The sequence below is a fragment of the Mustela putorius genome, unplaced genomic scaffold (genome assembly GCF_011764305.1).
Source record: "Mustela putorius furo isolate JIRA1106 unplaced genomic scaffold, ASM1176430v1.1 tig00003845_pilon_pilon_pilon, whole genome shotgun sequence".
In the NCBI taxonomy this organism is placed as follows: domain Eukaryota; kingdom Metazoa; phylum Chordata; class Mammalia; order Carnivora; family Mustelidae; genus Mustela; species Mustela putorius.
The window spans coordinates 50808326-50835830 of NW_025421998.1; the positions used below are offsets into that span (position 1 = coordinate 50808326).

At 35.3% G+C, this 27505-nt stretch overlaps 1 protein-coding gene and 1 pseudogene across 13 annotated transcripts in view; both read left to right on the forward strand.

The window, feature by feature from the left end:
• Nucleotides 1-27505, forward strand: part of HDAC9 (histone deacetylase 9) — a 924856-nt gene that overhangs the window by 626334 nt on the left and 271017 nt on the right. For all 13 annotated transcript variants that reach the window (XM_045062751.1, XM_045062752.1, XM_045062760.1 and 10 more), the window contains one exon: nucleotides 16752-16885. In XM_045062751.1, the coding sequence (XP_044918686.1) occupies nucleotides 16752-16885 (134 nt within the window). The remainder of the gene's footprint in view (nucleotides 1-16751; nucleotides 16886-27505) is intronic.
• Nucleotides 5718-8118, forward strand: LOC101681206 (annotated as a pseudogene).

A 27505-nucleotide genomic window follows, 5' to 3' on the forward strand; every position in this document is an offset into this window, starting at 1 on the left:
AGCCTCATAAATTGTTATCATTCAAGGGCCTGGAAAACACATCAACAGGTGCATAGGTCCCTTTTGGAAACAAAATCCCTACAACATTCTTTAGCAGTGTTCCTCCATCTCTTCCTCCTAGTTGTCGTGGCCACTAGGAAATTTATGATGTTCAGCTTCATTTGACTCTAAAGCGTGCCTATCCCCCAGTTTGTTTTTCATGTTGTTTTGTTTGTTTCATTGTTTTCTTCTGACCTGCCATACAAATGACTCCTGGGAGAGAGTGGTGCCAAGTCAAACCTTGTTTAATGCTACATGCATTAGTTCCATTTCTATTTATTATGGCACCTCTGGGTGGGCTATTTGACCAGCCTCTTCCTTTGCCTACAGCTGTGTTTGATATTTTAGAACCTGGCTACAGAGGAAAACAAACCAGATAATTCCAAGGGCAGAGGAAGGTCAAGTCTGGAACATATACAAAAAAGGGGTGCTATTCACTCTCCAAAGGAACTCTGCTATAAATATCCATGTGGATAAATACTCCTTTCTGTCGTCACAAAACTGGGGTCCAGAAGATATCCATGCTCTCAAACTTGAGGCTGATCAAATGAAAGATACTGTATCCCTAAGGGGCCCATAACTTGGATGCAGTAAGGGGAATATTCATGTGCACCTTCTCTCAAAGGCTCTCACAGGTTATCTGATTTATTTTTGAATCAATTTTCAGGATTCAGAGTTTGTTTTTGTGGCTTTAGTGACCTCATGCAACCCTTTGTGTTTGGAAAAGTTAAACCACTTTTTCTAAAATCACATTCCCAAGCCTTGATATCATCTTATTTAAAAATCAGTGAACGGAATGGCCAAGTTATTTAACTTTGATGGACCTCTTTAATAAGTAGGCAAAGGAACTGCTTTTTATAAGGTGTTATACCACAAGCCAGCATTCCATCGTAGGCATTATAGGCTGGGTATATTTGCATATATTTCTTGCACCACATTACCCACTGCCTTGGATCCCTCTGTTTCTGAGAACATAGCAGACCTGCCCTGGTATCGCAGAAAACCCAGGACTACAACCCAGTGTCAGCAGAAGCTGCTTGGATCAGTCATGCCTGGTTCTCGCCTTCATTTTTAGAGAGTGTTTGCTCAAAACCAGATATATAATGTAGAGGAATACTTTTGGTAGCCATTCAGATTGGTAGCCTTCAAGAATTATATTCTTCTAAAGTTCTTTTTCCTGAAAGTATTTTTTATTTACCTATAACTTTCAGAGAACACAGAGCAGTAATCATCTTATCATAATGACAGTCCCACTCACTCAAAATTATTTCCTTAATTTTTAAGTGAACTTTAATTATAAAGTTTCATGGTGCTGTTCCCATGGATTTTACTGTCTGCTATTGAAATCCTATTGATTGAGTTTCTTTTCTAAGTTAAGAGCAGTGACCCTTTCCTGACATGCTTTGGCCTTTCCTCTGCTTTTAGATGTTCCTTCAATATGAATAAAGCACGTTCCTTGAATATTAGAATGATACTACAAGTTGAGGAAAACAGGGTTGCCAGATGGACAGAGTTGTTAGGGCTTAGAAAAATCCAGGTGAAAGACTAGACTATAAACCTATTAATATAAGCATGACAAACAACCTAATCATTCAAACCAAATGCTGGGTCATTTCAGATCATTAGTTTCTTTCTTACAATGTCAGCATCCTAGTATTTATCAGAGTTTGTATTCCAAACACAAGTAGGAAAATGAACTTGAGATTATTTTCATGTTTAATGGACTTGATAGGGCACATTTCTTGCCTAGTGATTAAATAAACACTTAAAAAAAATGGGATTTTAGGCGCACTTGGGTGGTTCAGTTGATTAAGTGGTTTTCTGCTCTGGTCACGATCCTCAGGGTCATGAGATTGAGTCCCCTCTCAGGTACATGGAATCTGCTTAGGAGTCTGTCTCTCCCTCTCCCTCTGCCCCTTCCCCTACTCACATGCATATGTGTGATTGCTCTCTCTTTAAAAAAAAAAAAAATGCACAGGATTTTAGTGTTTTTAATGATCTTGATTTCAAAGGTGAACTCATAAGTAGTATGTTTGAAAAGAAGTATCTTTACTTCTTTTTTAGAAGTAGCATTAAATTCCTTTTTATCTGATTTTTTAATATCTATTTGTTGTAGATGCATTCAAAAAAATCAAAAGTGACATTCAAGTATGTTCCTTGGGAATATTTAGTTTTTCTTTGTTTTTTGTTTATTTGTTTTTCAAAAGAAAGTTACACAGTCTCATGTACTCAATAGCTGTTCCACTAAAAAGTAAGGAGTAGAAAACAAATAATTCGTAAAGGTGATTTGCTCACACGTGTCCTGTGAGAGCTGTACTTCTTGCTGTAACTTAAAAAATTATTTAATAGTTAACTCACATAATTTTCAAGGCATACCTTTTCAAACTTACACTTTCCATGTAGATTCTCAGCAGCCAGATAAAGCAGCCATACCACTCCCTTTTTGAAAAGAACCAGTGTTCCCAGAGGAAGTTGTCTGAATTCAGTCAGTTGTTGAAAGATAAAGTGTTCAGTCTTAAAGTGTTCAGTTTGTTTCCTCTGAGGACTTGAATGGACCAAGAAATGGACTAATATGTAGCGACTACCTGGTGGCCTTACAGAATGCCTGGTAAGTATATTTCTAGGATGGACAAGAAGAGCTTACGATCATGATGCTGCTAGTGTTAAGGAAGAATGTATTGTAGAGCCAGGTTGCCACATATTCATTTAAAGGGATTTTATGTTATATTGTAGTGAGTAATAATATTTTTAAAAAAATAATATTAAATTTGAGGTGGGTTTTCTGTTCTGTTTAAAGCCAAGAATTCTTGTGTATATGAATTCTGGTAATTCAGGAAAGGACAGTGTATTTTGTCTTTTTACCATAGCCGTCTCTTCTGCTCAGCTGTTCCTAACAGAAATGAGGCTTGACCATGACTCACAACAGGTCGTTGATAGTATATGACATAGTTGTACCAAATGGGATTCACTGAAACAAAATTTTAATGGCAAATGAGTTGATTGGTTTTATCTTTCCTATCACCCCGTACAATTTAAGATCTGTCTTTCAGCCCTAGGCTGCTTTACAGAATCTGTGAGAAATTCTTTCTTTGTGATATTATCTTGTTAGTTAGTATCTAGTGTAAATAGGATTATATTACTCAAACTAAACCAGCATTGTGAAAGCCATTAAAAATAATTTAGTTAAAAGAATTTTAACTGGTGCTTAGTGGGTAAAACAGTGTGATGGAAAGTGAAATACATTTGAACATTTCAGTATGAGAATAACAGCACTGGCCTACCTTCCTCCATCTCTCCCTCCCTCTCTTCCTTCCTTCCTTCCTTCCTTCCTATGAAAGATATTTTCTCTAGTCAGGCTCCAATTAATCCCTGTTTTTGTTTATATGTTATTTCCTTCAGGATACCTTGCTTGGTCAGCTAGATCCAAATTAAATCTATTCTGATCTCTCATAACAAACTGGATTTTTCCTCAAATGCTGTAATTATTTATTTCAGGCATTGTGTTCCAGTGGGCTCTCCATGAGGAAAGAGACTGTCTTTCTGTTTCTCTGTTGCCAGTACTTAGGTACATGGCTAGCACATGGAAAATGCTTAGTGTATATATTTACCGTATAATAAACAAGTAAATCAACAAACAAATGAACAACTGAATGAAATGAGAGTGATTAGACATGAATTACCTAAAATTTTACAAAAAATATCATTAGTACATTAAGTGAAATTTTGGGGTAGCATATTTTTATTAACTAGAGAAAAAGGATATATGTTCATTGAAGGCAATTTGGTAAATCTAGAAAACTGTATAGGAGAATCACCCATTATTCCATCACTGAGAGGTAACCATAAGTAAAATATGGATTTATCTTCAGTATGTTTTCCTCTTCCTTTGTGACTGTCTTTAACAGAAGAAAAGTTATATGTGTGTTTGTATTCATATTTGTGTATGTGTGTATTTGTAAGCTTATGTGTAATTGTGTGTGTGTATGTGTGTGTACTTTAAGACCTCTCAGAGCAATTTCTCTGACCACCTATATCAGAATGGAGAGGTTAATTTCTTTTGGGAAAAATGCCTTAAGCTTATGAGTAAGGAAAATTTCTTTTGGGAAGATAATCAGTTTTGAAATTAACATCTTCCAGTATACATGCTTGAAATTTCTCCTGAAAAACTCTTTGAAAAATTGCTCATCTAAATCTCACTGAAGATGGTAAAAGTAATTATTTTGTTTATTCAGATGATTAATTGAACTTGATCACATATATTATATATCATAACATATAGCATATATATTTATAAGTAAATATATAATCTATACATATTTATATATTTATATTTTAAATTTTTTGACTTTTTTATGTCTGACAGTGTCATCCTTGTTACTTTCACACATACTTGGACACAGAGTTATTGGGGCACATCTCTTTTTGTCTGAAAGGTCTAGAAATATGGACAAATGCTTAAGCATTTGGACAGTTTCAGTTTAGCTTTGACAGGAAGTCTGAATTCATACTGGTATGAAGTCCCTTTCTGGGCTGCCTGTTAATTCTTTTCTGTAGCCTTATAGTATGTTTTCTTTGTCTTGTTAATTAAACAAACAAATCATCTTTATGATGAACATTTGCAGTTACATGCTCATATACATGTCTCTTTCTAGTTACGGAAAAATTCTTTAATTATTCCTATCATTTAATTACTGTTCAGCTACATCTTCTCTGACTTCTGTATTTTCCTTTCCTTATGTACATCTCTAAGTTTATATTCAGTAGCAGTGATTTGGTTTCTTGAAATGTAAATTCCTGTTTTGTTGCCTGCAGTGTAGATTTTATAGGGCCAATGTCTTTTGACATTTGAGGATGTCAAAAAGCTTTCTAAAATTTTATTTTGGTTCCTATAGTAAATCATAGTCAGTGATCTAACTAGTAGGAATGATGTTCCCTTTACAGTTTCTGTAGCTTATTCTCATAGGCCCTGGGTTTTGTTTGTATTTTTTTGTTTGTCTTTGCTCACTCATTCTTGAATATAGAGAAATCTTTCTAGGTATTTGCAGGCAAGTATAGTGAATCTGTTTGATTTGACTTTTTTCCAATTATATGCTGGTTGAATCTCCTCTTTGGCTATGCTGTTGAATGGCAATACTAGTTCAGTTCCTAGGTTTCAACAGACTAGCTCATACAGTATTAGTTGGAAAGCCTAAGGTGGGATTTCTTCCATCAATTTCCTTTTTAGCTGTCTGATACGCTTGATAGGATGATTTACATAAAAATTATAAGTCTTAGAAATTCTTTTTATCTACTCAGAGACATAGTTTAGCAAATTTTAAACAATCATTTTTGGATATTTTTTATTTTTTGCTGGACAAAGCAAGTTTCTCAATTAATAATTAAACAGGTAATTTCATTTACATGTGCCTGTTGAAAGATATTATAACAAGTATTATAGATATTAGAATATAAAGAGTACAGTAGATATAGAACAAAAAGGCAAGGGGTGCCTGAGTGGCTCAGTTGTTGAGCATCTGCCTTTGGCTCAAGTCATTGTTCCAAGGTCCTGGGATTGAGCCCTGCATTGGACTCTCTGGTCAGTGGGAGGCCTGCTTCTCCCTCTCCCTGTCCCCTGGCTTCTCTTTCCTCTCTCTCTCTCTCTCTCTCTCTCTCTCTCTGTAAAATAAATAAATAAATAAATAAAATCTTCAAAAAAGAAAAGAAAAAAGAACAAAAAGGCAAGACTAGAATTATGAATAAAAAGTATAATAGCTAACTGTAGCTATGAAGTGGATAGACTAGAATTATGAATAAAAAGTATAATAGACTTTTGGATAGACTTATGGATAGACTAGAATTATGGATAGACTAGAATTATGAATAAAAAGTGTAATAGCTAACTGTGGGTATGAAGTCGAGGTTATTAGAAATGACTCTTGGTTCAAGATAGCATTTAATATCCTTTTAGTAATTCCACCCATTTCAGGTCTTTTTAAAGTTTTTGAAAAAATATTTTTAAGAGGTTGACCTCCTAGCCCCGTACATTTTTTTTTTCTTTTTTACTATATGGAGTTTTTAAGAAACATGTCATGTATTTATACATGCCTCATCTTGACTATTAGATCATGAATTAAGTGTAATAAAATGAAATTGTTGGCACCCAGGATTCGAGTGGCTGAAGCAAGATGGATCAGAGTCAGAGTGGTGCTCATGGCCCTGGAGCTGGCAAGAAACGTGACAAGGACAAAAAAAAACCAAGAAATCCAAACCTCCTGTACCAACTAAAGTGGGAGAAAGAAGAAGAAAACAAAGGGACCAGATGCTGCCAGCAAGCTGGCACTGGTGACACCTCATACTCAGTGCCTGTTAAAATTGTTGAAGTTAGAATTAAAGACTACCTTCTCATGGAGGAAGAATTCATTAGAAACCAGGAAAAAATGAAGCCTTTAGAAGAAAAGTGAGAGGAGGAAAGATCAGATGGGTGATCTGAGAGGGACCCTCACATTGCTAGGAACCTTGGAAGAGATCACTGGTGACCATAATGCCATCATGTCTATATCTGTGGGCTCAGAGCACTACATTAGCATTCTTTGCTTTGAAAAAGACAACATCTGCTGGAACCAGGCTGCTCAGTCATACTCATCCACTGGCTACATGCCATCATTGGGATGCTCATGTTTGACAGGGATCCTTTGGTCACAGTGATGAAGGTAGAAAAGAGCCCTCAGGAAACCTATGCTGATATTGGGGGGTTGGTCAACCAAATCCAGGAAATTCAGGAAACTGGAGCTTCCTCTCTACTCATCCTGAATATTGATGAAGAAATGGGTATAAATACGCCAAAGGAGGTCATTATATGATCTATCTGGCACAGGTAAAACCTTATTAGCCAAAGCAGTAGCAAACCAAACCTTAGCCCCTTACTTGAAAGTGGTTGGCTCTGAACTTACTCAGAAGTACCTAGGTGATGTTTGGGAATTGTTTTGCGTTGCTGAAGAACATGTACCATCCATCTGTTTATTGATAAAATTGATGCAATTGGAACAAAAAGGTATGACTAAAATGCCAGTGGTAAGAAAGGAATTCAATGAACAGTTTTGGACTGTTGAATCAGTTGGATGGATTTGACTCAAGGGGTGACATGAAAGTTATCATGGCCACAAACCAAATAGGAAGTTTGGATCCAGCACTTATTAGACCAGGCTGCATTGACAGAAAGATTGAGTTCTTCCTCCCCAAAGAAAACACTACAAAGCACATCTTTGAGGTCCACACAAGCAGGATAATGCTAGCTGATAATGTAACTGTGGACGACTTGATCATGGCTAAAGATGACCTGTCTGGTGCCAACATCAAGGCAATCTGTATAGAAGCTGGTCTGATGGCCATGAGAGAACATAGAAAGAAAGTAACAAATAAAGACTTAAAAAAAATATAAGGAAAATATTCCTTATAAAAAATACAAGGAAGCACACTTGAGAAGCTCTGTCTCTAGTAGACCACTCCTATGTTCCTTTTTGAGTGTGATATGCAGGATGCCCACTGGGCTGCCTTCATCTGTTGGTCATATGAAAAGCCCTCTCCAATAAAAAGAGTGCTCTTTCTCAAAAAAAAAAAAAAAAATTTTCTGGCACCCAGATCATAATGAACATCCAGTGACTATTTATTGCATTTACATCTTTCAGGAAAGATATCATGCTATCTATATGTATCCTGTTAAATTTCTGTCCTTTGGCCCTGTAAGATATTAAATAAATGTTGTTGAGCAGATACCTTGAGAAGGTGTAAAACCTCAGGCAATTGCCAGAAAGAAAATACGAAGTTGAATGTTAAGAATTAGGAATCAGGATTAGGTGTTTTAGGAATAAAGATTCTAGACTCAGCTTAACTCCTAGACTGAAATAGACCCAACCTAACAGTGTAATGTGACACTGGGTATAAACCTTTAAACAGGAATGGTTTCTGTGGATAAATAATGACTTAACTACAAATAATGATTAAGAAAAGGAAAAAATAGATAGTAGGTGCTTCAAAAACTTATCTCATTTAGGGACGCCTGGGTGGCTCAGTGGGTTAAGCCGCTGCCTTCGGCTCAGGTCATGATCTCAGGATCCTGGGATCGAGCCCCGCATCGGGCTCTCTGCTCAGCAGGGAGCCTGCTTCCCTCTCTCTCTCTCTCTGCCTGCCTCTCCATCTACTTGTGATTTCTCTCTGTAAATAAATAAATAAAATCTTTAAAAAAAAAAAAAAAAAACTTATCTCATTTAATAAAACTGAATGCCAGAGAAAGTAGAGTCTAAGCATATCCAGAAAATGTAGTAAAATCTTTTTTGATGGAAAATAAACTTCTAGGCTTTAAAATACAGTAAAGACTTTATGATAAGACTCCTGTGTATATTTTCCCAAATCCTTATTTAACTCTACTTAAAATTTATCAAGAGAGAGAGATTGATCCATTGGCTTATGTTGCAAACGGTAACCAGTAGGGCAGAAAGAGTCAAAGAAAAGTAGAATTCCATATGAATCCCAATGAAAAGGGCAGGCTTATTTCTCACACTGAAAATCTTTGTTTCTGAATAAAAGATAGAGGAAAGGAATGGAGATGAAGGATGAGGTTAAAGTCTTACCTTGCACTCTACCTGGTAACACCTCATTGTTACATCATTAAGATGAGTAAGTGGATGTTTAGAGTTCCACACTTTATTTATTTCTCCTTAAATTCAGGTGTCTTTCCAAGAGCTTCTGGACTTTGTATTATAATCTCCAGATACTTGGCAATAACTTCCAGCTACCATAACCTGTTTTATTACATTTTTTGCAGTGGTTTATGGAGAAAATATTATTAAAAGAGAAACAGTGTTATGGAGCTAAAGTTAGATATGTCAAGAGATGAAATAGAAAAATTAACCAACTTGATTAAAATCTCTAGTCTTAAGAAAACACGTTTTCACAATGAGAGATGCTGTATTTTTTGTGTCTGTTATCATTAATATATCTTTTATGTAGTTTGAAATTATAGTTGAAAATGTTAAACTTCCAACAAGAGTATATAACAATTTTAAATATTTTTGCACCCAACATGATAGTACCCAAATACATAAAACAAAAATAGAATAATCAATAGTAATACAATAATAGTAGAGGACTTTAACACCCCACTTACATAGAGGACAGATCATCCAGATTTTCCAGAGAAAATCAAGGAAACAGTGACTTTGAATGACATGCTCTACCAGATGGACTTAACAGACATATTCAGAACATCCCATCCTAAAACAGCAGAATACACATTCTTTTTGGGTGCACAGGGAACATTCTCCAGAATAGATCACAAGTTAGGCCACAAAAGAAGCCTCAAGAAATTAAAGAAGATTGAAGTCATACCATGTATCTTCCCTGATCACAGTTTTATGAAATTAGAAATCAATCACAAGAAAAATCTGGAAAGACCACAAATAATACACAGAGATTAAATAACAAGCTACAGAACAATGAATGGGTCAACCAAGAAATCTAGGAAGAAATAAAAAATTGCATGGAAGCAAATGAAAATGACAACATAACATTCCAAAACCTTTGGGGTGCACCAAAAAAGTTCTAAGGGAGAAGTGAATAGCAATACAGTCCTACCATGAGAAGCAAGAAAAATCTCAAACAACCCAATCTTACTCCTAAAGGAGCTAGGAAAGGAACAAAAATCAAAATCCTAAACCAGCAGAGGGAAGGAAGTAATAGAGATTAGAGCAGGAATAAATGATATAGAAACTAACATATACAATAGAAGAGATCCATGAAACCAGGAGCTCGTTCTTTGAAAAGATGACAAAATTAATAAACCTTTAATCAAACTGATCCAAAAGAGAGAGAGAGAGAGAGAGAGAAAAGACTCAAAATCACAAATAAAAAAGAAATAACAACCAACACCACAGAAATTAAGACAATTGCAGAGGAGTATTTTGAAAAACTCTATGTCAACAAATTAGACAACCTAGAACAAATGGGTAAATTCCTAGAAACATACAACCCACCAAAACTGAAGCAGAAAGAAATAGAAAATTTGAATAGACCATTTATCAGTAAGGAGATTGAATCAGTAATCTCTTCCTCTATGATCCTCTGCCTTGTTTCTCAAATTCCACATATCAGTAAGATCATATGACAGTTGTCTTTCTCTGACTGATTTGTTTTGCTTACCCTCTAGTTCTATTCATGTCATTGCAAATGGCAAGATTTTGATTTTTTGATAGCTGCATAATATTCCATTACATATATAAATGCCACATCTTCTTTATCCATTCCTCTGTTGATGGACATCTAGGCTCTTTGCACAGTTTGGCTATTGTGGACATTGCTGCTGTAAACATTTGGGTGCATGTGCCCCTTCAGATCACTACATTTGTATCTTTGGGGTAAATACCAAGAAGTATAATTTATGGGTGGTAGGGTAGCTCTGTTTTCAACTTTTTGAGAAACTGTCATACTGTTTTTCAGAGTAACTGCACCAGCTTGCATTCCCACCAACAGTGTAGGAGTGTTCCCTTTTCTCCACATCCTTGCCAAAAGTGCTCAACATCACTCAGGATCAGGGAAATACAAATCCAACCCTCAATGAGATACCACCTCACACCAGTCAGAATGTCTACCAAACTTTTAAAGAAGAATTAATACCTATTCTTCACAAAGTATTCCAAGAAAATAGAATAGGAAAGAAAACTTCCCAATTAATTCTGTGAGGCCAGTATCACCCTGATACCAAAACCAGATAGACATCACAGAAAAAGAGAACTAAAGGCCAGTATCTCTCATGAATATATATGGAGAAATCTTCAACAAAATATTAGCAAACTGAACCCAACTATACATTAAAAAAAAGTCATATACTATGATCAAGTGGGATTTAATCACAGGATGCAAGGGTGGTTCACTATTCTCAAAACCATGCAATGCATCACATCCATAATAGGTAAAAACTATGTAATTATTTCACTGTGTCAAAGGCATTTGAAAGTGCAATATGCATTCATGATAAAAACCCCTTTGCCAAGTAGATCTGCCAAATAGGTCTATTATATGTCAACATAGTAAAGGCTTTATGTGAAAAACTCACAGAAGGGGCACCTTGGTTGTTCAGTCAGTTAAGGATCTATCTTCAGCTCAGGTCATGATCCTAGCATCCTGAGATTGAGCCCTGCATTGGGCTCTCTACTCAGTGGGAAGGAAGTCTGCTTCTCCCTCTGGTCCTCCCCTTCTCTTACTCTCTCTCAATAATATAGAACAAAAAATAAAAACAAAAAATCTCACAGTCAACATCATACTCAATGGTGAAAAACTGAGAGGTTTTCCCCTAAGTCAGGAACAAGAGAAGAATATCTACTCTCACCACTCTTACACAACATAGTACTGGAAGTATTAGCCACAGCAGTTAGATAACATAAAGAAATAAAAGGAATCCAAATTTGTAAGGAAGAAGTAAAACTCTCACTATTTGAAGATGACATGATACTATAAATAGAAAACCTGAAGACTTTACCAGAAATTGATTAGAATTGGTAAATGAGTTCAGTAAGCAAAATCAATGTACAGAAATCTGTTGCATTCCTATACAGCAGAAGGTAAGAAAATAGTCTCATTTACAACTGCACCAAAGCCAATAAAATATCTAGGAATAAACTTAACTAAAGAGGTGAAAGACTTGTACTCTGAAAACTATAAAACCCTGATGGAAGATACTCAAGGCAATGCAAAGAAATGAATGCAATTCATTCCATGCTAATGAATTGGAAGAACAAACACAAAGGCCTATACTTCCCAAAGCAAACTACAGATTTAATGTAATCCCTATGAAAGCAGCAACAGCATTTTTCACAGAACTAGAACAAACAATCCCAAGATTTGTGTGGAACCACAAAGACCTCAAATATCCAAAGCAATCTTGAGAAATGAAAATGAAACCGGAGGTATCACAATACTAGATTTCAAGTTATGTTACAAAGTGGTAGTAATTTAAACAGTATGGTACTGGCTTAAAAATGGACCTAAAAAAAAAAAAATGGACCTAGAAATAAACCCCAAATTATATTGTCAATTAATGTTTGACAAAAGAAGACTGAATATTCAATGGGAAAAAGTCTCTTCAAGGGGCGCCTGGGTGGCTCATTGGGTTAAAGCCTCTGCCTTCGGCTCAGGTCATGATCTCAGGGTCCTGGGATCGAGCCCCGCATTGGGGGTCTCTGCTCAGCGGGGAGCCTGCTTCCTTCTCTCTCTCTGCCTGCCTCCCTGCCTGCTTGTGATCTCTCTCTGTCAAATAAATAAATAAAATTAAAAAAAAAAAAAGAAAAAGTCTCTTCAGCAAATGATAATTTGGAAAACTGGACAGCTTTGTGCATAAGAAAGAAATGGGACAACTTTGTTTTACCATACACAAAAATAAACTCAAAATGGATTAAAGACCTAAATGTAAGACCTGAAACGATAAGGATCCTTGAAGAGAGCCCAGGCAGTAATTTCTCTGACAACTTTTTTCTGGATTTGTCTCCTGAAGCAAGAGAAATATAAAAATGCAAAGAAACTGTTGGGACTACATCAAAATTAAAACCTTTTGTGCAGCAAAGGAAACAATCAACAAAACTAAAAGGCAATCTACTAAATGGAAGAAGATATTTGCAAATGACATATCCAATAAAGGTTTAGTATTCAAAATATATAAAAAATTAATACAAATCCATACCCAGAAACAATTCAATTTAAAAATGGACAGACAATATGAGCAGACATTTTTCCAAAGACACAGAGATGGCCAACAGACATATGAAAAGATGCTCAATAACACTCATTATTAGTGAAATGCAAATCAAAACTACAATGAGGTGTGACCTCACCCCTGTCAGAATGGCTAAAACAAAACAAAACAAGAAAGAGCAGTTGTTGGTGAGGATGTGGAGAAAAAGGAACCCTCTTGCACTCTTGGTAGGAATGCAAACTGGTGTAGCCACTGTGAAAAACAGTACGGAGATTCCTTAAAAAGTTAAAAATAGAATTACCTTATGATCTGGTAATCACACAAGAGGATATTTACCCCCAGGAAAAACCAAAAACAGTAATTCAAAAGGATATATGCACCCGTTAATTGCAACATGATTTACAATACCCAAACTGTGGACGCAGCCCAAGTGTCCGTTAATAGATGAAAAGATAAAGAAAACATGTGTGTGTATACATATATATGTGTATACATATATACGTGTATATGTATATATGTATACACACACATATGGTGCATTGAATATATATTGTATATATTGTGTATTGAATACATATATACATTGTATAGTATATTGTATATAGATATATATAGAATATATATATACAATAGAATATTATTCAGCATAAAAAATGAAATCTTGCTATTTGCAACTAGCATGGAGCTAGTATAATGCTAACCGAAATAAGTCAGAGAAAGACAAATACTGTAGTCTCATTCATATGTGGAATTTAAGAAAGAAAACAAACAAGCAAAGGAAAGAAAAAAGAAAAATAAAAAGACAAACCAAGAAACAGACTTAACTATAAAGAACAAACTGATGGTTACCAGAGGGGAGGTTGGTGGGGAAAATGGTTGAAACAGGTGATAGGGATTAAAGAGTACACTTATCATGGTGAAAAAAGAGAGGGAGGGAGGGAGAAAGGATGGAAGAAAATGTATTGAACAGTTCCTCTTATGTCATAGCAACTTACATACTTGATGTATCTGAATTGTAAAGACATGTCTTATAAATCTTTAAATTTTGAATGTTACCTTTTATAACAGCCTATTTTCTCTTCTGCCTTTTCTGTGTGTCTTCCTTTTGACTTTTTTTTTTTTTAAAGATTTTATTTATTTATTTGACACAGAGAGAGAGATGGTGAGAGAGGGAACACAAGCAGGGGTGTGGGAGAGGGAGAAGTGTTTCCCCACTGAGCAGGGAGCCCGATGCAGGGCTTGTTCCCAGGACCCTGGGATTATGACCTGAGCTGAAGGCAGCCGCTTAACTAACTGATCCACCCAGGCCCCATCTTTTGACTTTATTTTAAATATTTATTCATGGGGTACCTGGGTGGCTCAGTGGGTTAAGCCTCTGCCTTTGGCTCAGGTCGTGATCTCGGGGTCCTGGGATCAAGCCCCGTATCAGGTTCTCTGCTCAGCAGGGACCCTACTTCCCCCTCTCTCTCTGCCTGCCTCTGCCTACTTGTGATCTCTGTCCAATAAATAAATAAAATCTTAAAAAAATATTTATTCATCTTTTTGTGCAAAATGCCATGCAGAGATACAAAGCCAAGTAACTTAAATACCTGTAATAGAGGCACTTGCCAGTAGGAAGGTAAGGCATATAAAATAAAAGATTGAATACTAAAGAAGTAAGCCTACAAAAACTTCAGGATTCCAAGAAGATCTACCAGTTAGATTCATTAAGGAAGACTTTATAATGGAGATAAGTGCCCTAGTTCTTAGATTTGTTCCTTTATTTCACTAAAAATACTTTTGAGGACCTATTGTATTCTAAGCATGTATATAGATGCTAAGAGTTCACAGGTAAATAATGTAACTCTAGTATTTACTTTCGTAGAGCTCAACAGATAGTGAAGAAAATGTACAATTAACAAGACTATACAATTATATAATTGTAATAAATGCTCTGAAGACCTAGACGATGCTATGATAACATAAAGTAGGAGATCTAATTTAGAGACCTTCATTTAGCCTTAAAGAGTGAATAGGAATTAGCCAAATGAGGGCTGGAGTTATGGGGGACAGGAAGGAAGAATTTTGGTCTTAGATGGAACAGCATGTATGAAGATCCCAAGGATGTTATGATTTTGATAGTTTTGAAGAATGGAAGGTAGGCTTTTGTGGGAGAAAGAGATATCAAGGGAGGAAGTATATGAGATAAAGCTGAAGAAGTGGGGAAGGGCCTTTCTATGTCTTGAGAAATTATAGTCTATCGGTGAAGTCACCAAAGGATTTAAGCAAAGGTAGCTGTGGTGTGGCAAATGGAATAAAGTCAAGTAGCCAGTTACAACACTTTAGGAGTTCAGATTAAAGATAATAGTACCTTGGATTGTGTGTGATTTGGGCTAGAGATAATTGAGTGATTCAAGCTGTATTTTGAAGGGAAAACAAACACTATTTGTTGGTTCTTTGGAGAGGAATTGTCCAGAGGATACTGAGGTTTCTTGCTTGAGCAACGGTGGCTCATGATGTCTTTTACTTAAGTGAGGGACACTGTGTTTGGCTTAAGATCCATAAACTCAAATCTGAGACATTCTTACTTTATAAAAACTATGATACATCCAAATGGAGATTTTGGATGGCAGTTGCATAGACAAGTGTGCAAGTGTAACTGCTTAGAAGAGCGATCAGCACTAATGAAAATGTGAGTCAGTGGCATAGGGATGTATTTTGAAGGCATTTGGGTATTAGGATTGGATATTATTTGGACCAGCAAAGTAACATTTTTTTTTCTTAGAATTTTTACATCATTTCAAAATACAAATGTCATTATTCTGCATAATTTTAATAATTCAGAGATAAATATTTTCTCCTCTTGAGTAACATTCCTCTGACATGAGATTGTAAGTCAAAAAGTAAGTAAAATGCATTAATTAAAATTACTTTACAATACAAATTACTGGTGTTCATCTGTTCTTAAACAGATACTTATTTTTGCCCTTTGATTTTGATCTTGAGTTCTTCTGCCCTCACTCCATGCCCCCAGATAATGTATTTCTATGGTAATTTCTTGGAATATTTGATTGGTTAAATGATTTCTTATGTCAGGCAGTTTTGTAAGTAACATGTTTTTCCCCCAAGGAATTGGACTAAGGGTAGAAGTCTTTTCAAAATTAACCAGAGTTATAATTATCATATAATTTGTTGCTTTTAAAAGCCCTATTTTATGTATCCATAATAGTTTGTTTCATCAGAGTTTTAAAAATCTTTCTCATCGTAGGGTCTAACTAAAATATGAAATGTTAACTCATGATAATTTAAAAGCAGATTTGATTAATTAAGTATCTGTGGAATCTCTACTGAAGGTAGTACAATTAATTTATTCACTGTTTTTTTTTTTAACTTTCTCATTTTTTTAGAGAAACCCTTTAAATGTCCCACAATATTATAAGGTCTACAGTATCCATATTGCTTACAGATTGCCATAAATTTTGAGAAAAACACAATAAGTAGGGAGGAAACTGCACAACTCTGAAGGACTTGCTAAGCAGAGTAGGCAAGTGGTTGTAAAGTTTTCTAGTTTACTACAAGGCCTGATCTAGTGTGAAGCTAGAATTATTCATGAAATTAATTCATGATTTAAAGAGTCAGCTTATTTTGTGGGTTCAGTGATAAAATTTTGACCTTAACTGAATTATCTGTCTAAACATACTTCATAAGATACTGGTAAAATTATAGTTTTTAAAAAAATAAGAAGTTTCTTAAAATATTATAATCTTCATCACTACAGATTTACTAAGCTAGGGTCTGAGTACTGATTAATCCATGGGTTAAACTTCTTTGCATTTATATCCAGATACACAGGACTAAATAGTTCTTATGTGCTAGGAATTTGCAAATATGTACTATTTCGCTATTTGTAAATTTATTTTTAAAAGAATATCTTTTTTGGAATAGTCATATTGTCATCTAACGTGTCATTACCTTGTATCCTTACTCAGTCTCGAGTGTTTTCTTTGTCCTGAAGGAATTGCCTACGACCCCCTGATGCTGAAACACCAGTGCATCTGTGGCAATTCCACCACCCATCCTGAGCATGCTGGACGAATACAGAGCATCTGGTCACGACTACAAGAAACTGGGCTGCTAAATAAATGTGAGGTAATCCTCAATTTGCTATACTCTTTTACTTATTTAAATGTCACATAAAGAGGCCAGTATTCATTTGGGTGATAGCAGAAAATGTTAATGCTGGCATACAGACACCATCATGGATGAACCATCATTGATCCTGGTAGCACAGCACTTCTGACTCTGGGCTGTGCACATAGTAGGGATTCAGTCCAAATTGATGGACTGAACAGCAGCATGATGTCTGTGTAGCATTTTTTGGTATGCATGGTAGCATGGTTGTTTCCAAATACATGTCATTTACTGAGTTAATTTTCTGAGAAACTCCACAAACTCTTAAGTGCTAAGTAATTATTATTTCTTATTATAAACTATATTGTGAACTCAGATATATGCCAAATTTGCCCATTAAAATGACCGGATTTAAAGATTAACTATCCTTTTACCAAGAAAAGTCACTTCTTTTAATTAAAGTGGTTGATGTTCTTAAATTTTTATGGTAGAGGTTTGAGTACTTTTTATTGGTATTTCTTTAGACTCACTTTTGCAGATTCCTCGACTCCCATTTTTCATTTGAAAAATCTATTTCTTAGACCTTCAGAAGGAAAAATGGTATCAATTCCAAAAGGTTCCTGTTGTCAACTTTGCAAATTATGTAACAATCAGCAGCTGTTTGATTTAATTGCTGTAAATATCCATTGTTGCCTAAGACCCAGTAACATTCTATGTTTGAGTCTAAGACATTTTTATTTTTTTAAATATTTTTTTAAAGATTTTATTTATTTATCAGAGAGAGAGGGAGAAAGAGAGAGAGAGAGCACAGGCAGACAGAATGGCAGGCAGAGGCAGAGGGAGAAGCAGGCTCCCCGCCGAGCAAGGAGCCCGATGTGGGACTCGATCCCAGGACACTGGGATCATGACCTGATCCGAAGGCAGCTGCTTAACCAACTGAGCCACCCAGGCGTCCCTAGTCTAAGACATTTTTAAAAGAAAAATATCCCCCATTTTTTTTTTTCACATTACTTTAACATTTATTGATCAAAAGTATTCCCCGCCCCCTTGCTGGGTCTATACCATGTCCCAAACGTTGTTCTAGGGACTAGAATTACAGAATTTCACAAGACAAATAGAGTCCTTGTTATTACAGACTGACAATTTAACATGTTGCTCTTTGGTTTTGTTGTCAGTCTTTGCAGATGAGTGAAGGAAATCCAATCTAGTTCTTACCAGTTTGGAGGCTCAACCACTCTGTCGTCTACACAATTCTGTATGAAGTAAACAAAGTAAACCAGCAAGGGGACTTACCTGTAGTGAACTGGTCTTAATGAACATTGATTCATGTGAACATTCTTGTTTCACCTTTGCATTAACTATAGATGTTTTCCAGCATGGCATTTTTTTCTGTGCTTTTGCCAACTAAGGCATTGCTGTTTACATTTTTTTTCACTTTCAGGTCTTTATTGTATCCTGGAGCCTTACCCCAGCCACTTCAATTAACAGTGGTAGATCCCAGTATTCAAATGCATTGTTAGATCATGGTATTCCTTAAATGTATTACCTGAAGGAATACTGGTTATGAAAGGAGCAAAGTGCTGAAATAAATGGAATGTAATATAGCTCACACTAGTCTTAACGTTTAAAAATCTGTTACCATTTCTGATCAGTCTTCTTTTTCAGTTCCTTATTCATCACATTACTTTAGTCCTGTATTATTTGAAAGCATAAAATTCAATTTACAAAACAACACTGACTGATGTGATATCAGTCCAAGGGTGAAATGGCACAAGTATAGAGGGGCTGATGAGAACGAGTGAGTCTAGCCTCAGCCCAGTGAGCTAAATAAGTGTCTCTCTGGTAAACAATAACACAGTTACAGATAATGCACTTGAAAGCCCAGATCAGCAGATTTGCTTTTATAAGTATGATCCATAACTTCACAGTAATACAAGTAAAACACTCTTTATGCTAACATTGTCTGAAAACAGTTCACCAGTTTGATTTCTTAAGTGATGAAATTGTTGCCCATGATATATTTATTTGCTCCTATATTATCTGGAATCTATGACTTTATGCTGACCTAATCATAAATGGGATTTCTAAAACCATTAAAAGACAATTTAATATACCTAGGAATTTGATGTATCTTTGTGTGTAAATGTTTTTAGGAATATTCAAAATGGAATTTTAAAAATGATCTGTAACAAACAGACATTACCCTTTTCCAGAGACTTTCAGGTTCTATATAAACCAGGTGGTGGGTATTACAGAGGGCACGGATTGCATGGAGCACTGGGTGTTGTAAAAAAATAATGAATACTGTTTTCCTGAAAATAAATAAATCAATTTAATAAAAATAAAATAAAATAAAATAAAACAAAGTAACAAAAGGGATAAAACAGAACCACAAGAAATATGGCTTATTTTTTTTCCTGGTTGTTTCTATTGGATGAGTTGGGGAAAAAATAAAAAGGGAACATACAGAGATTATTTCAAACCAATTTAGCCTACTCAGAAATAGTAGAATCTACTTCCTTAGCCAGTACTCTCTCTAATAAATGCAAATAAAATAAATGATACATGTTTGTTGTGGATTTTCTTTTGAAGTTTTTGATTTGACAAGTTAAATCTAATATGCACATTTATTAATATATTATTAAATCATCTTTCAAGGATGCTAACCTTTCTGTCTCAAGCCAAATTATTTTGAAAGTTTCAATGACGTGGAAGAGAAAAATGACAGAAACATATATCTAGCCTTTTAGCAATTCACTGAAATTCAATACAGTCAGTTGTTGAAAAATCAGGAGAGAAGTATACTATAAGTGGCAAGTGGCTAGGTATATGGTGGGTGTATTAACCAGTTAAAGAGGCAGAAAGTTTCCTATATACGCTAACAGGTTTTCTGGTTAGTGTTTATGAACCTTCTAAAGAGAAAGGCCAATGACAGTATCTTCCAGTTGGACTTGACTTGCTCCAAGAAAAAAATTAGGTTTCAGCTTGGATATTAATGAATATTTACCAGGGTGGCTGAAGGGCTTAAGGAGAATGAAACCTTTCTTTCTAAATTTGCATAGGTAAGACTATCAGGAGTTAAAGTGCAGCTTTTCCCTCGCTTGATTATATCTAGAGTATGCATTACTGAGAGGGTAAAATCTATGTGTCTAAGACACCAGAGATAGGAGTACCAGCCCTTGTGTCTAGGTTATCACTCCTTCCTAAGCTATGTATAGACAAATTCCTGACCTGGTTGTGAGCAGTAAGAACTCAGCTCAGTTGTCTCAAAGGAGAGAGGATTTATTAGATTTTGTAGAAAAGGATATAATCTAATAAGAATACAACACCTAGAAGCTGGGTTTTTCCCCCAACATCCAGAGAGTGATTTGCTGTCTTCCAACATTATTTCATGCCAGGTTTGTGTAGCTACCCATAGTTAGTGATTAGCCTTTGCTTTCAGTGAAGGAATCAACAGAGTTCTAGGGATGTATTGCTGGCCAGCAAGCAGAAACTCATGGCTGGGTAAGTGGTATTCGTTTATTATTATAGTGGTGCTCAAGTGTTAGTATATCATTGGGAATGATTGGGAATCATTGGGAATGCTAAGACACAGATTGCTGAGCTCCAGACTCAGAGTTTTAGATTCAGCAGTAATGGAGTCTTATTGGGGTGAGGTCTACGAATTTATGTTACTAACATGTATCTGAGTAATCCTGAGACTGCTGATCTGGCCGCCACGCTTTAAAGGGATGCATCCATTCAAAAAAACAGTATATCAAAATTTTGAGTTTTCCAGCCTCCTGTGTTATGAGCTGGAAAAGCAGTACTGAAAAGATGCATACCCTGTCTCCAAGGAGGTTACTGTCTGGTGGGTTCAGCAGACATTAATCAAATGATCACATAAATAAATAGATAATCACAAAATTGCCAGGGGTTTTGAGTCACTAGTTTATGTTGCAGTGATTTTAAAGACTCTTACTGATTGAGCTTGGGGAAGAAATAAAATGAGAAAGACTGTGGTCTGTTGTCTTCATAGTCTTGACAACATCAGAAGCGCCATCTGAACAAGAGATAGAAGTAGAAATAATAGACCTAGAATTCAAGGAGGGAAATATTCCAGACCTTATAATGTTAAAGATTTAGTTCTCTTTCTGTTTTTATTCACATTCATTTTAGGATTACTGTTTCACTGGGAAAAATGGTAAGGATTCTCAATTTTATTGGCATTCAGAGAAAAGTCAGCTTCCTTCAACCAACAGAATAGTCAATTTTGCAATTAAACAATGATATGATAGAAAAGATGGCAAGTTGAAAACATTTAAAGTCGTCCTTTGTTTCAAAGTAATAGACTGATCCACAAATCAGACTTATGTATTATATCAGTTTATTTAGGAAAATTAATCAACATGGATTCCTTCAAGGGAAATGGTTCAACATTACATTTGACCTTTGTTCTGCCATTAATTATCTGTATACTTTTGTCAAATCATTTAACCTTACTGATCTTTGGCTTTCCCATGTGTAAGATGAGGCTCTTAGGAAGGATATTTGCTAGGATCTTTTCCAACTCTGGCATCATATGAAATTAGATGGCTAAGGAGTTCATTTGGAACATAGCACTTTCTTTGGTTAAGAGTAGAAGAAATTCTTAGGATATTTAGTAAACCTATTGCTTTTTTATTTTGTAAGCTATAGTGTAAATTGGTTGTGCTTACTAGTCCTGATTATCAGCCAGAGAAAACATTAGTCTTCATTATATTAGATTACAGTGGTAACATGGGTTAAGTTCTTTTGGCATGACATGGCACTGTTGTTTTCTTTTAAATTGAGGTAGTTAGTAGTCCTTCATTTCATTACTATTTAATTTTTTCCCCTATTGAATCATTCATATTTAGTTTAGTGATTCTGTTGGGAGCAAAAAGCAAAATCATCAGCTTTCTTATCACCATGAGAAATGAATCTGGAGGGGTCATTTGGTGCCCTTTTTAGGAACAAGTCCTTTGATTAGGTATCCAGGCTTCAAAATGTGTGTGCCCTGAAAAAAAGAATGTGCTTTTCTACGCTTAAAAAATTGCAGAGAATGACCCATCGTCTGTTAGAAATGCACTTGCAGTTGTTTTTCCAGAAATGTTCATGACTCTCAGCCCCACCAAGCCACCCACAGACATTTGCTTGCTCTCACATTTGTTTTGAGAATAATAACATTTTATAATGCTTTTGTTGGATTACATATTATGTGGAATTTGCATTGGCTTTGTGACTAATATTGAATAACTTTGTTTCGCTTAATTCATAAGTAAAAACCATAAGCAACATACTGTGCTGAAATGTTTAACTCTTTTATTCAAGTGCCAACACAAAGTAATTACAAAACAGTTCTGGGACCTGAAACCAAGCTACTGTTGCCCCTTCTGGGACTTCCTCAGCAGTTCCAATGAGAGCAGCTTTAATGTAAAATCTTAAGATGCTAAGAAACTCAAGGCTATATCCCATGCTTTGCCTGCACATACAGGTAATTTTAAAAGACCTTTTGCAAATCTAAATAAATATAATACTCTTTGGAGAAATACTTTTGGAATGTGGAGATTTTCTGACATCAGTCAGAAACACTAAATACTGCAATTTAATTCAGTTCATTAAACATTTGTTTTATAGAGTAATCTAACTAGATGGCAGCACATAACAGCTTACTGTTTTGTTTAGTTGGCAAAACATTTTTTTTGTGTGTGTGTTTGTGTCTTAGAATCTAACCACAAAGCAGTAAGGGAGTCTTGTGAATTGTTTCTAAAGGATATGGCAGTCTTGAGAAGCAGTACAAATGATCTAGATGTGACGAGTAAACCATGGTATATGATGTCATTATTCTGAGAGATATTTGTAAATCATAGAGTTGACCTAGGCAGATAAATACATTAAAATTACTTGTGAAGCCTATAATCAGAATAAAGATGATTTAGAATTTTTTTGTTTGATTTTTATTTTTGCAAAAAAGGAAGAATTAATGTGGAAAACAACCAACAAAAGGAAAAAAAACAGGCTGCCCTTCTGAGTCCATTTGGAAAGTGATACAGGATTTTTTAAAAATAGCAGCATTAAAGCCTATTAACAAAAATGAATAGTTACATGTTTTTCAACCATCTGAAAATTGCAGTTCTAAAGTATATTTATTGTGATGAAATTTGTTTCATATGTAATTACTATTTAAAATATCATTCGTTTAACTCAAACCAATAAAATGTTCATTTATAGTTATTTACAAGATAATTAAAATGTAGGAGATTTAGTTACATGAAATCATCAAAACTGAGCAGTTGACACTAAAGGGTAACATTTTTTACTTTTTTGATGAGCATAATGTTTTGAAATGAGTGAAAAGAAAACATTAAAAAATATATAGTACATATACTTTTTACCACTCAGACCTTTATTATTGGATGGGATTTGCTATTTTTCTCAAGTACTTTTCCAACTGCTCTATGCACCCTGAAATATTTTTACATAAATTGTAATGACTGAAACAAACAGTTTTACAAGCAAGTGGAGGCACTAGTTTTGAAGAACAGATAGAACTTTTTTACTTCCCAACATTCATTGTGATAACCATTTACTGTAACTACTCTTTAGTTTGAAATGTGGGTTAGTAGAGTGTCAGTTTCTTGAATTCACTTAAGAGCAGAATGAATGGACAGTTCCATCTAACCTGTAGTTCTGTACCTAAGATGCCCATTAAAACCCACAGGGTGGTTCTAACTATCTTGATGCCCAGGCTGTCCCCAGGTAAAGTTAATCGGAAGCTCTGGAAATAGGACCCAGGTAGCAATATCTTTTAAACTTCCACAGCTCATTCCGAGGTGCAGATATTAAAAATCACTGCAATAGAAGCTGAGCTTCTTAACAAAGCTTAATGAAGTAGAGACACAAAGGTTAATGGAGTCAAATATTTGAAGATGGGAGAGTAACAGAAGCTGGCATTTATAAATCTAAGAAACAGGTAGTATTAACTCAGAAGTTTCATACACAAACTTAAAAATTGGCAGAAGTGTTCATTACTTTGAAGTTATCATAGGATAGTGATGTGAATTCTAAGAAATACTTTTATTTTTCAGTTATGATTAAGCATATAAGAATTGGCTTCAAAAAATAGCTAGTATTCCTTTGAAAACCTTCGTAGTGAGATCTCCTCTCTTGCCTCAACAATAGTAATTTATTGCTCTGATTATTATGTTTGCTTGCCTGAGACAAATCTATAAATTAAAGGATATTTTGTTGGGTTTTTGTGTTTAAGACTATTTCACATAGAATCCTACCATTTTAGGACCTAAGGGGGATGTCAAAGTAATTTGGTCCAACCCCCTAATGTTTATATAAATAGAGAAACAATGGTCCAGAAAAGTGTCTTATAGCTAGCTATGGGCATGTTAAAGATAGGTGAGAGTCAGAACCTAGAACTCAGGGCTCTTGGCTTGTAGTTTATTTTCTTTCCATGTGACTGACAGAAGAACCACAGGCTGTTGGACTACCTGTCTGCTTAATTTCCTCTTTCCTTCTTTCTCTCCCTTTCTTTGTAAAAAAAGCTCTGACAAGAAAAGGTTATTGGACCACAAGGGATGTTAGAAGGAAAGAACACAGTTGCGGGGGAGAGGATTGAATGTAAAATTTGTAGTAAATTTATGTAAATTTATGTAATTTATGTAGTAAAATTTATGTACTAAATTTATGTAAAATTCGAAGAAACAATTGGTTGTAGCCTTTGAAAACTCCAGTAGGTACACTTGGGCATGAGAAATGAGACCAGATTTTTAAATTCATTTAAGAGAGAGAAATGTATTAAGAAAAATGAACGGGCCGTGAACTGATCCATTAAATATTAAGTATGGAATTTGTAACAGAAGGTAACTTTGACTCTCCTATGTCATTTATGATTCTTTAACTTTCAAAGTTTGAAACCTGATGAATTTTTGTAGAAAAAAAAATAAAAAAGCATCCCTATATTTAGGGACACTGGATGAAATATCTTCAGAAAATGAAATATTTCAGGGGAAATTGTTGCCTAATATGTCACCACTTTGAAAATGATTAAAGAAAATGGGGTCTCCCCCAGCAGAGGCAGGTACTTTGACTTGTCAAATTTAAGTTGGACATTTTCTCTTAGTTTGGAACTGCCACAAAATGAGCCCTTTCATGTCCTCAATAATACCAAACCAATGCAATCCATCTGTTCTGCTAAATTATTTCTAGTTCCCTAACCAAAGGCACTGCTTTTTCATGCATTTTATCATGATTTTATGCCCTTTATTATATTTTACAAAAGGTTCTGATTCCTCCAGGGCCAATGAGAACTGATTAGGACACTGGCCTCAATCCAGGCTTTGAACACAGGAGGGGAAGGAATAGAACTGTTTCCTTTTTCCCCTGCTCCTTGGCAGAAAAAAAAGATATGAATGTATGCCGTGTGTGTGCTCTGTGTGTGGGTGGGGTGGGTAGGCTGCATTTTATCCTGTCACAGTATGACTTTGTAGCTCATGTTCAGAACATTCCATTTATAATCAGGTTTCATTAACGGGCTTTATTTCAGAAAGACTATTTCTTTAGGAAAGAACCATGGTGTGTTGTGAGACTCAATGATATGGTCATTTTACATAACTTTAGTCAAACTTCCAACCTGAATATAGACTGTTTGGGGCTCTGAACTAAATAAGATCAGATACCCAGGTGCTTAGCACTAAGAGTAGGTACTCTGCACATTAGTTTCTTTACTACTCTCAGGGAAGAACTGCTTGAATGCAAGTCACAGAAAATGAAAATATTATAGTGAATACACCTACATCACAGGGCTTCTTTATTGGGAAATTGAAAGAAGAACTGTACATTTTCTTTCCTAAGCCTATATTGGTAAGGTGTTTAAGACCTATATTTGGATTTCAAGCAAGAAAGACCCAGAAGAATGCCATCCCTTAGATGCATTGAGTGTCCAGATATACTCAGAATATACTCAAATATTCTCAAATATTCAAATATACTCAAACATTCTCAAAAATCCTTTTGGTCAGAATCTTAGATGACTTTAGATAAACATCCTGCAAGCTAAGTATCTCTGAGAACAGAAATCAGTATCTCCCTAAATTACAATTATCAGAGCACTTTATCCTATTTTGTGACTCATTATGCTGTTGACTTTTGACTCAAGAGAGCATCATGAGAGGGGAATGAAAGAATAAAGGCTACACAGGAAATAGAAAATATGGGAAGGGCTTAAATGAAAATATCTATATTTAAGCATAAACATACAATAAATTGCTGATCATAATACCAGAAAGAGAACAGTTGGGAACCTCAATTTGAGAGGAAAAGTTGAATGTGACAAATTTAAGACATCTGATAAAAGTGACACAAAATGGAACTACTCCAGGAGATCCTGTGTGTTAAGAAGGAAAACTATTGCTATTTCAGAATTTTCAGCTTAGTCATCCACCAGGTTCCCACAGCAGTCCCCCTGTGAGATAAAAATCTCAAAACATGCATTCTCCAGATCATTTCTCCAGGTAGAAACATTTTTCATACTGAGTTGGTTTTTACTGCTCCCTTTTTGTAGAAACATGTTCATCCTCCTTGTAGGGCTTGTTGTCTAGCATCCATTGAAGAGCAGTGATTATCAAGAATAAGAATACTTGGTGTAATTATTTTTAAGAAATTTTTTCTAAATAATGAAAAGAACAAGTATAAAATACTTCTTTGGAGTCATAAGGGAGCAGAGAAGGGGGACACAAAGAAATCAAAGTGCAAACTTGGAAACTGTGTTACATTTTAATAGTGAAAGGTAGGGCAAGAGTGTAAACTAGAGCAGAGTATTTTCTGAGTAAGTTAGTGCTAAATAGGCTGCACCAGATGTCCTATCTTGTGATATTACACAAGAGGATGACCGAGATTCAACAGGTGTCCTTTTATGATTTATCAGCATTTGGGCTACCATCAATAATTAAATCTTGTTAGCAGATTATTTTTGAAATGTGTGATTGAGCATTCAGCATAAATGCTAGTGGGATTATGGGAGAATGAGAAAGGAGTTGGGGCAAGCATGAAGTGTATGGTATGTAAATATATGTGACTAGTCTCTGAAAACATAAAGATATGTTTATTATTAATGGTATTTAATGTTATGCCAGAGGCAAAAATTCAATTTAAAGTTGAAAAAATATCTTTAGAAAAAGGGAAGGGAAAAGAATTGACAGAACTTTATGGTAGTAGTCAAAACATGGGTTTGATTGTTAGCTATAGAACTGACATTGTTTTAGATATAGATGTTTCACAGTATCAGCATGTGAAATGTTAGTGGCTGTCAGTTTCATAGACTCACAGAAAGGAGAGTTGGAAGCCCTATTATTTCATGTTGTTCATTATTCAGCCAGACTAAGACTGGTCACCACAGTCTGGTTTCCAGTGCTGTGCTCATTCCAAGTTTAGATGACTCAGACCATGGAGTTACCACTGTTTATCTTGGGGGATTTTCCACCAGCTGAAATCTCACAGTTAAAATGTTAACCTTTAATATTTCTTTGAACTTTCTCTTGCCTATTTTATCTCATTATTTGCCACTTCTCTTTCTTTATTCTGGTCTTCCGTAAATGCTTCTGAATTTGGTGTTTACCGGCAAGCCAC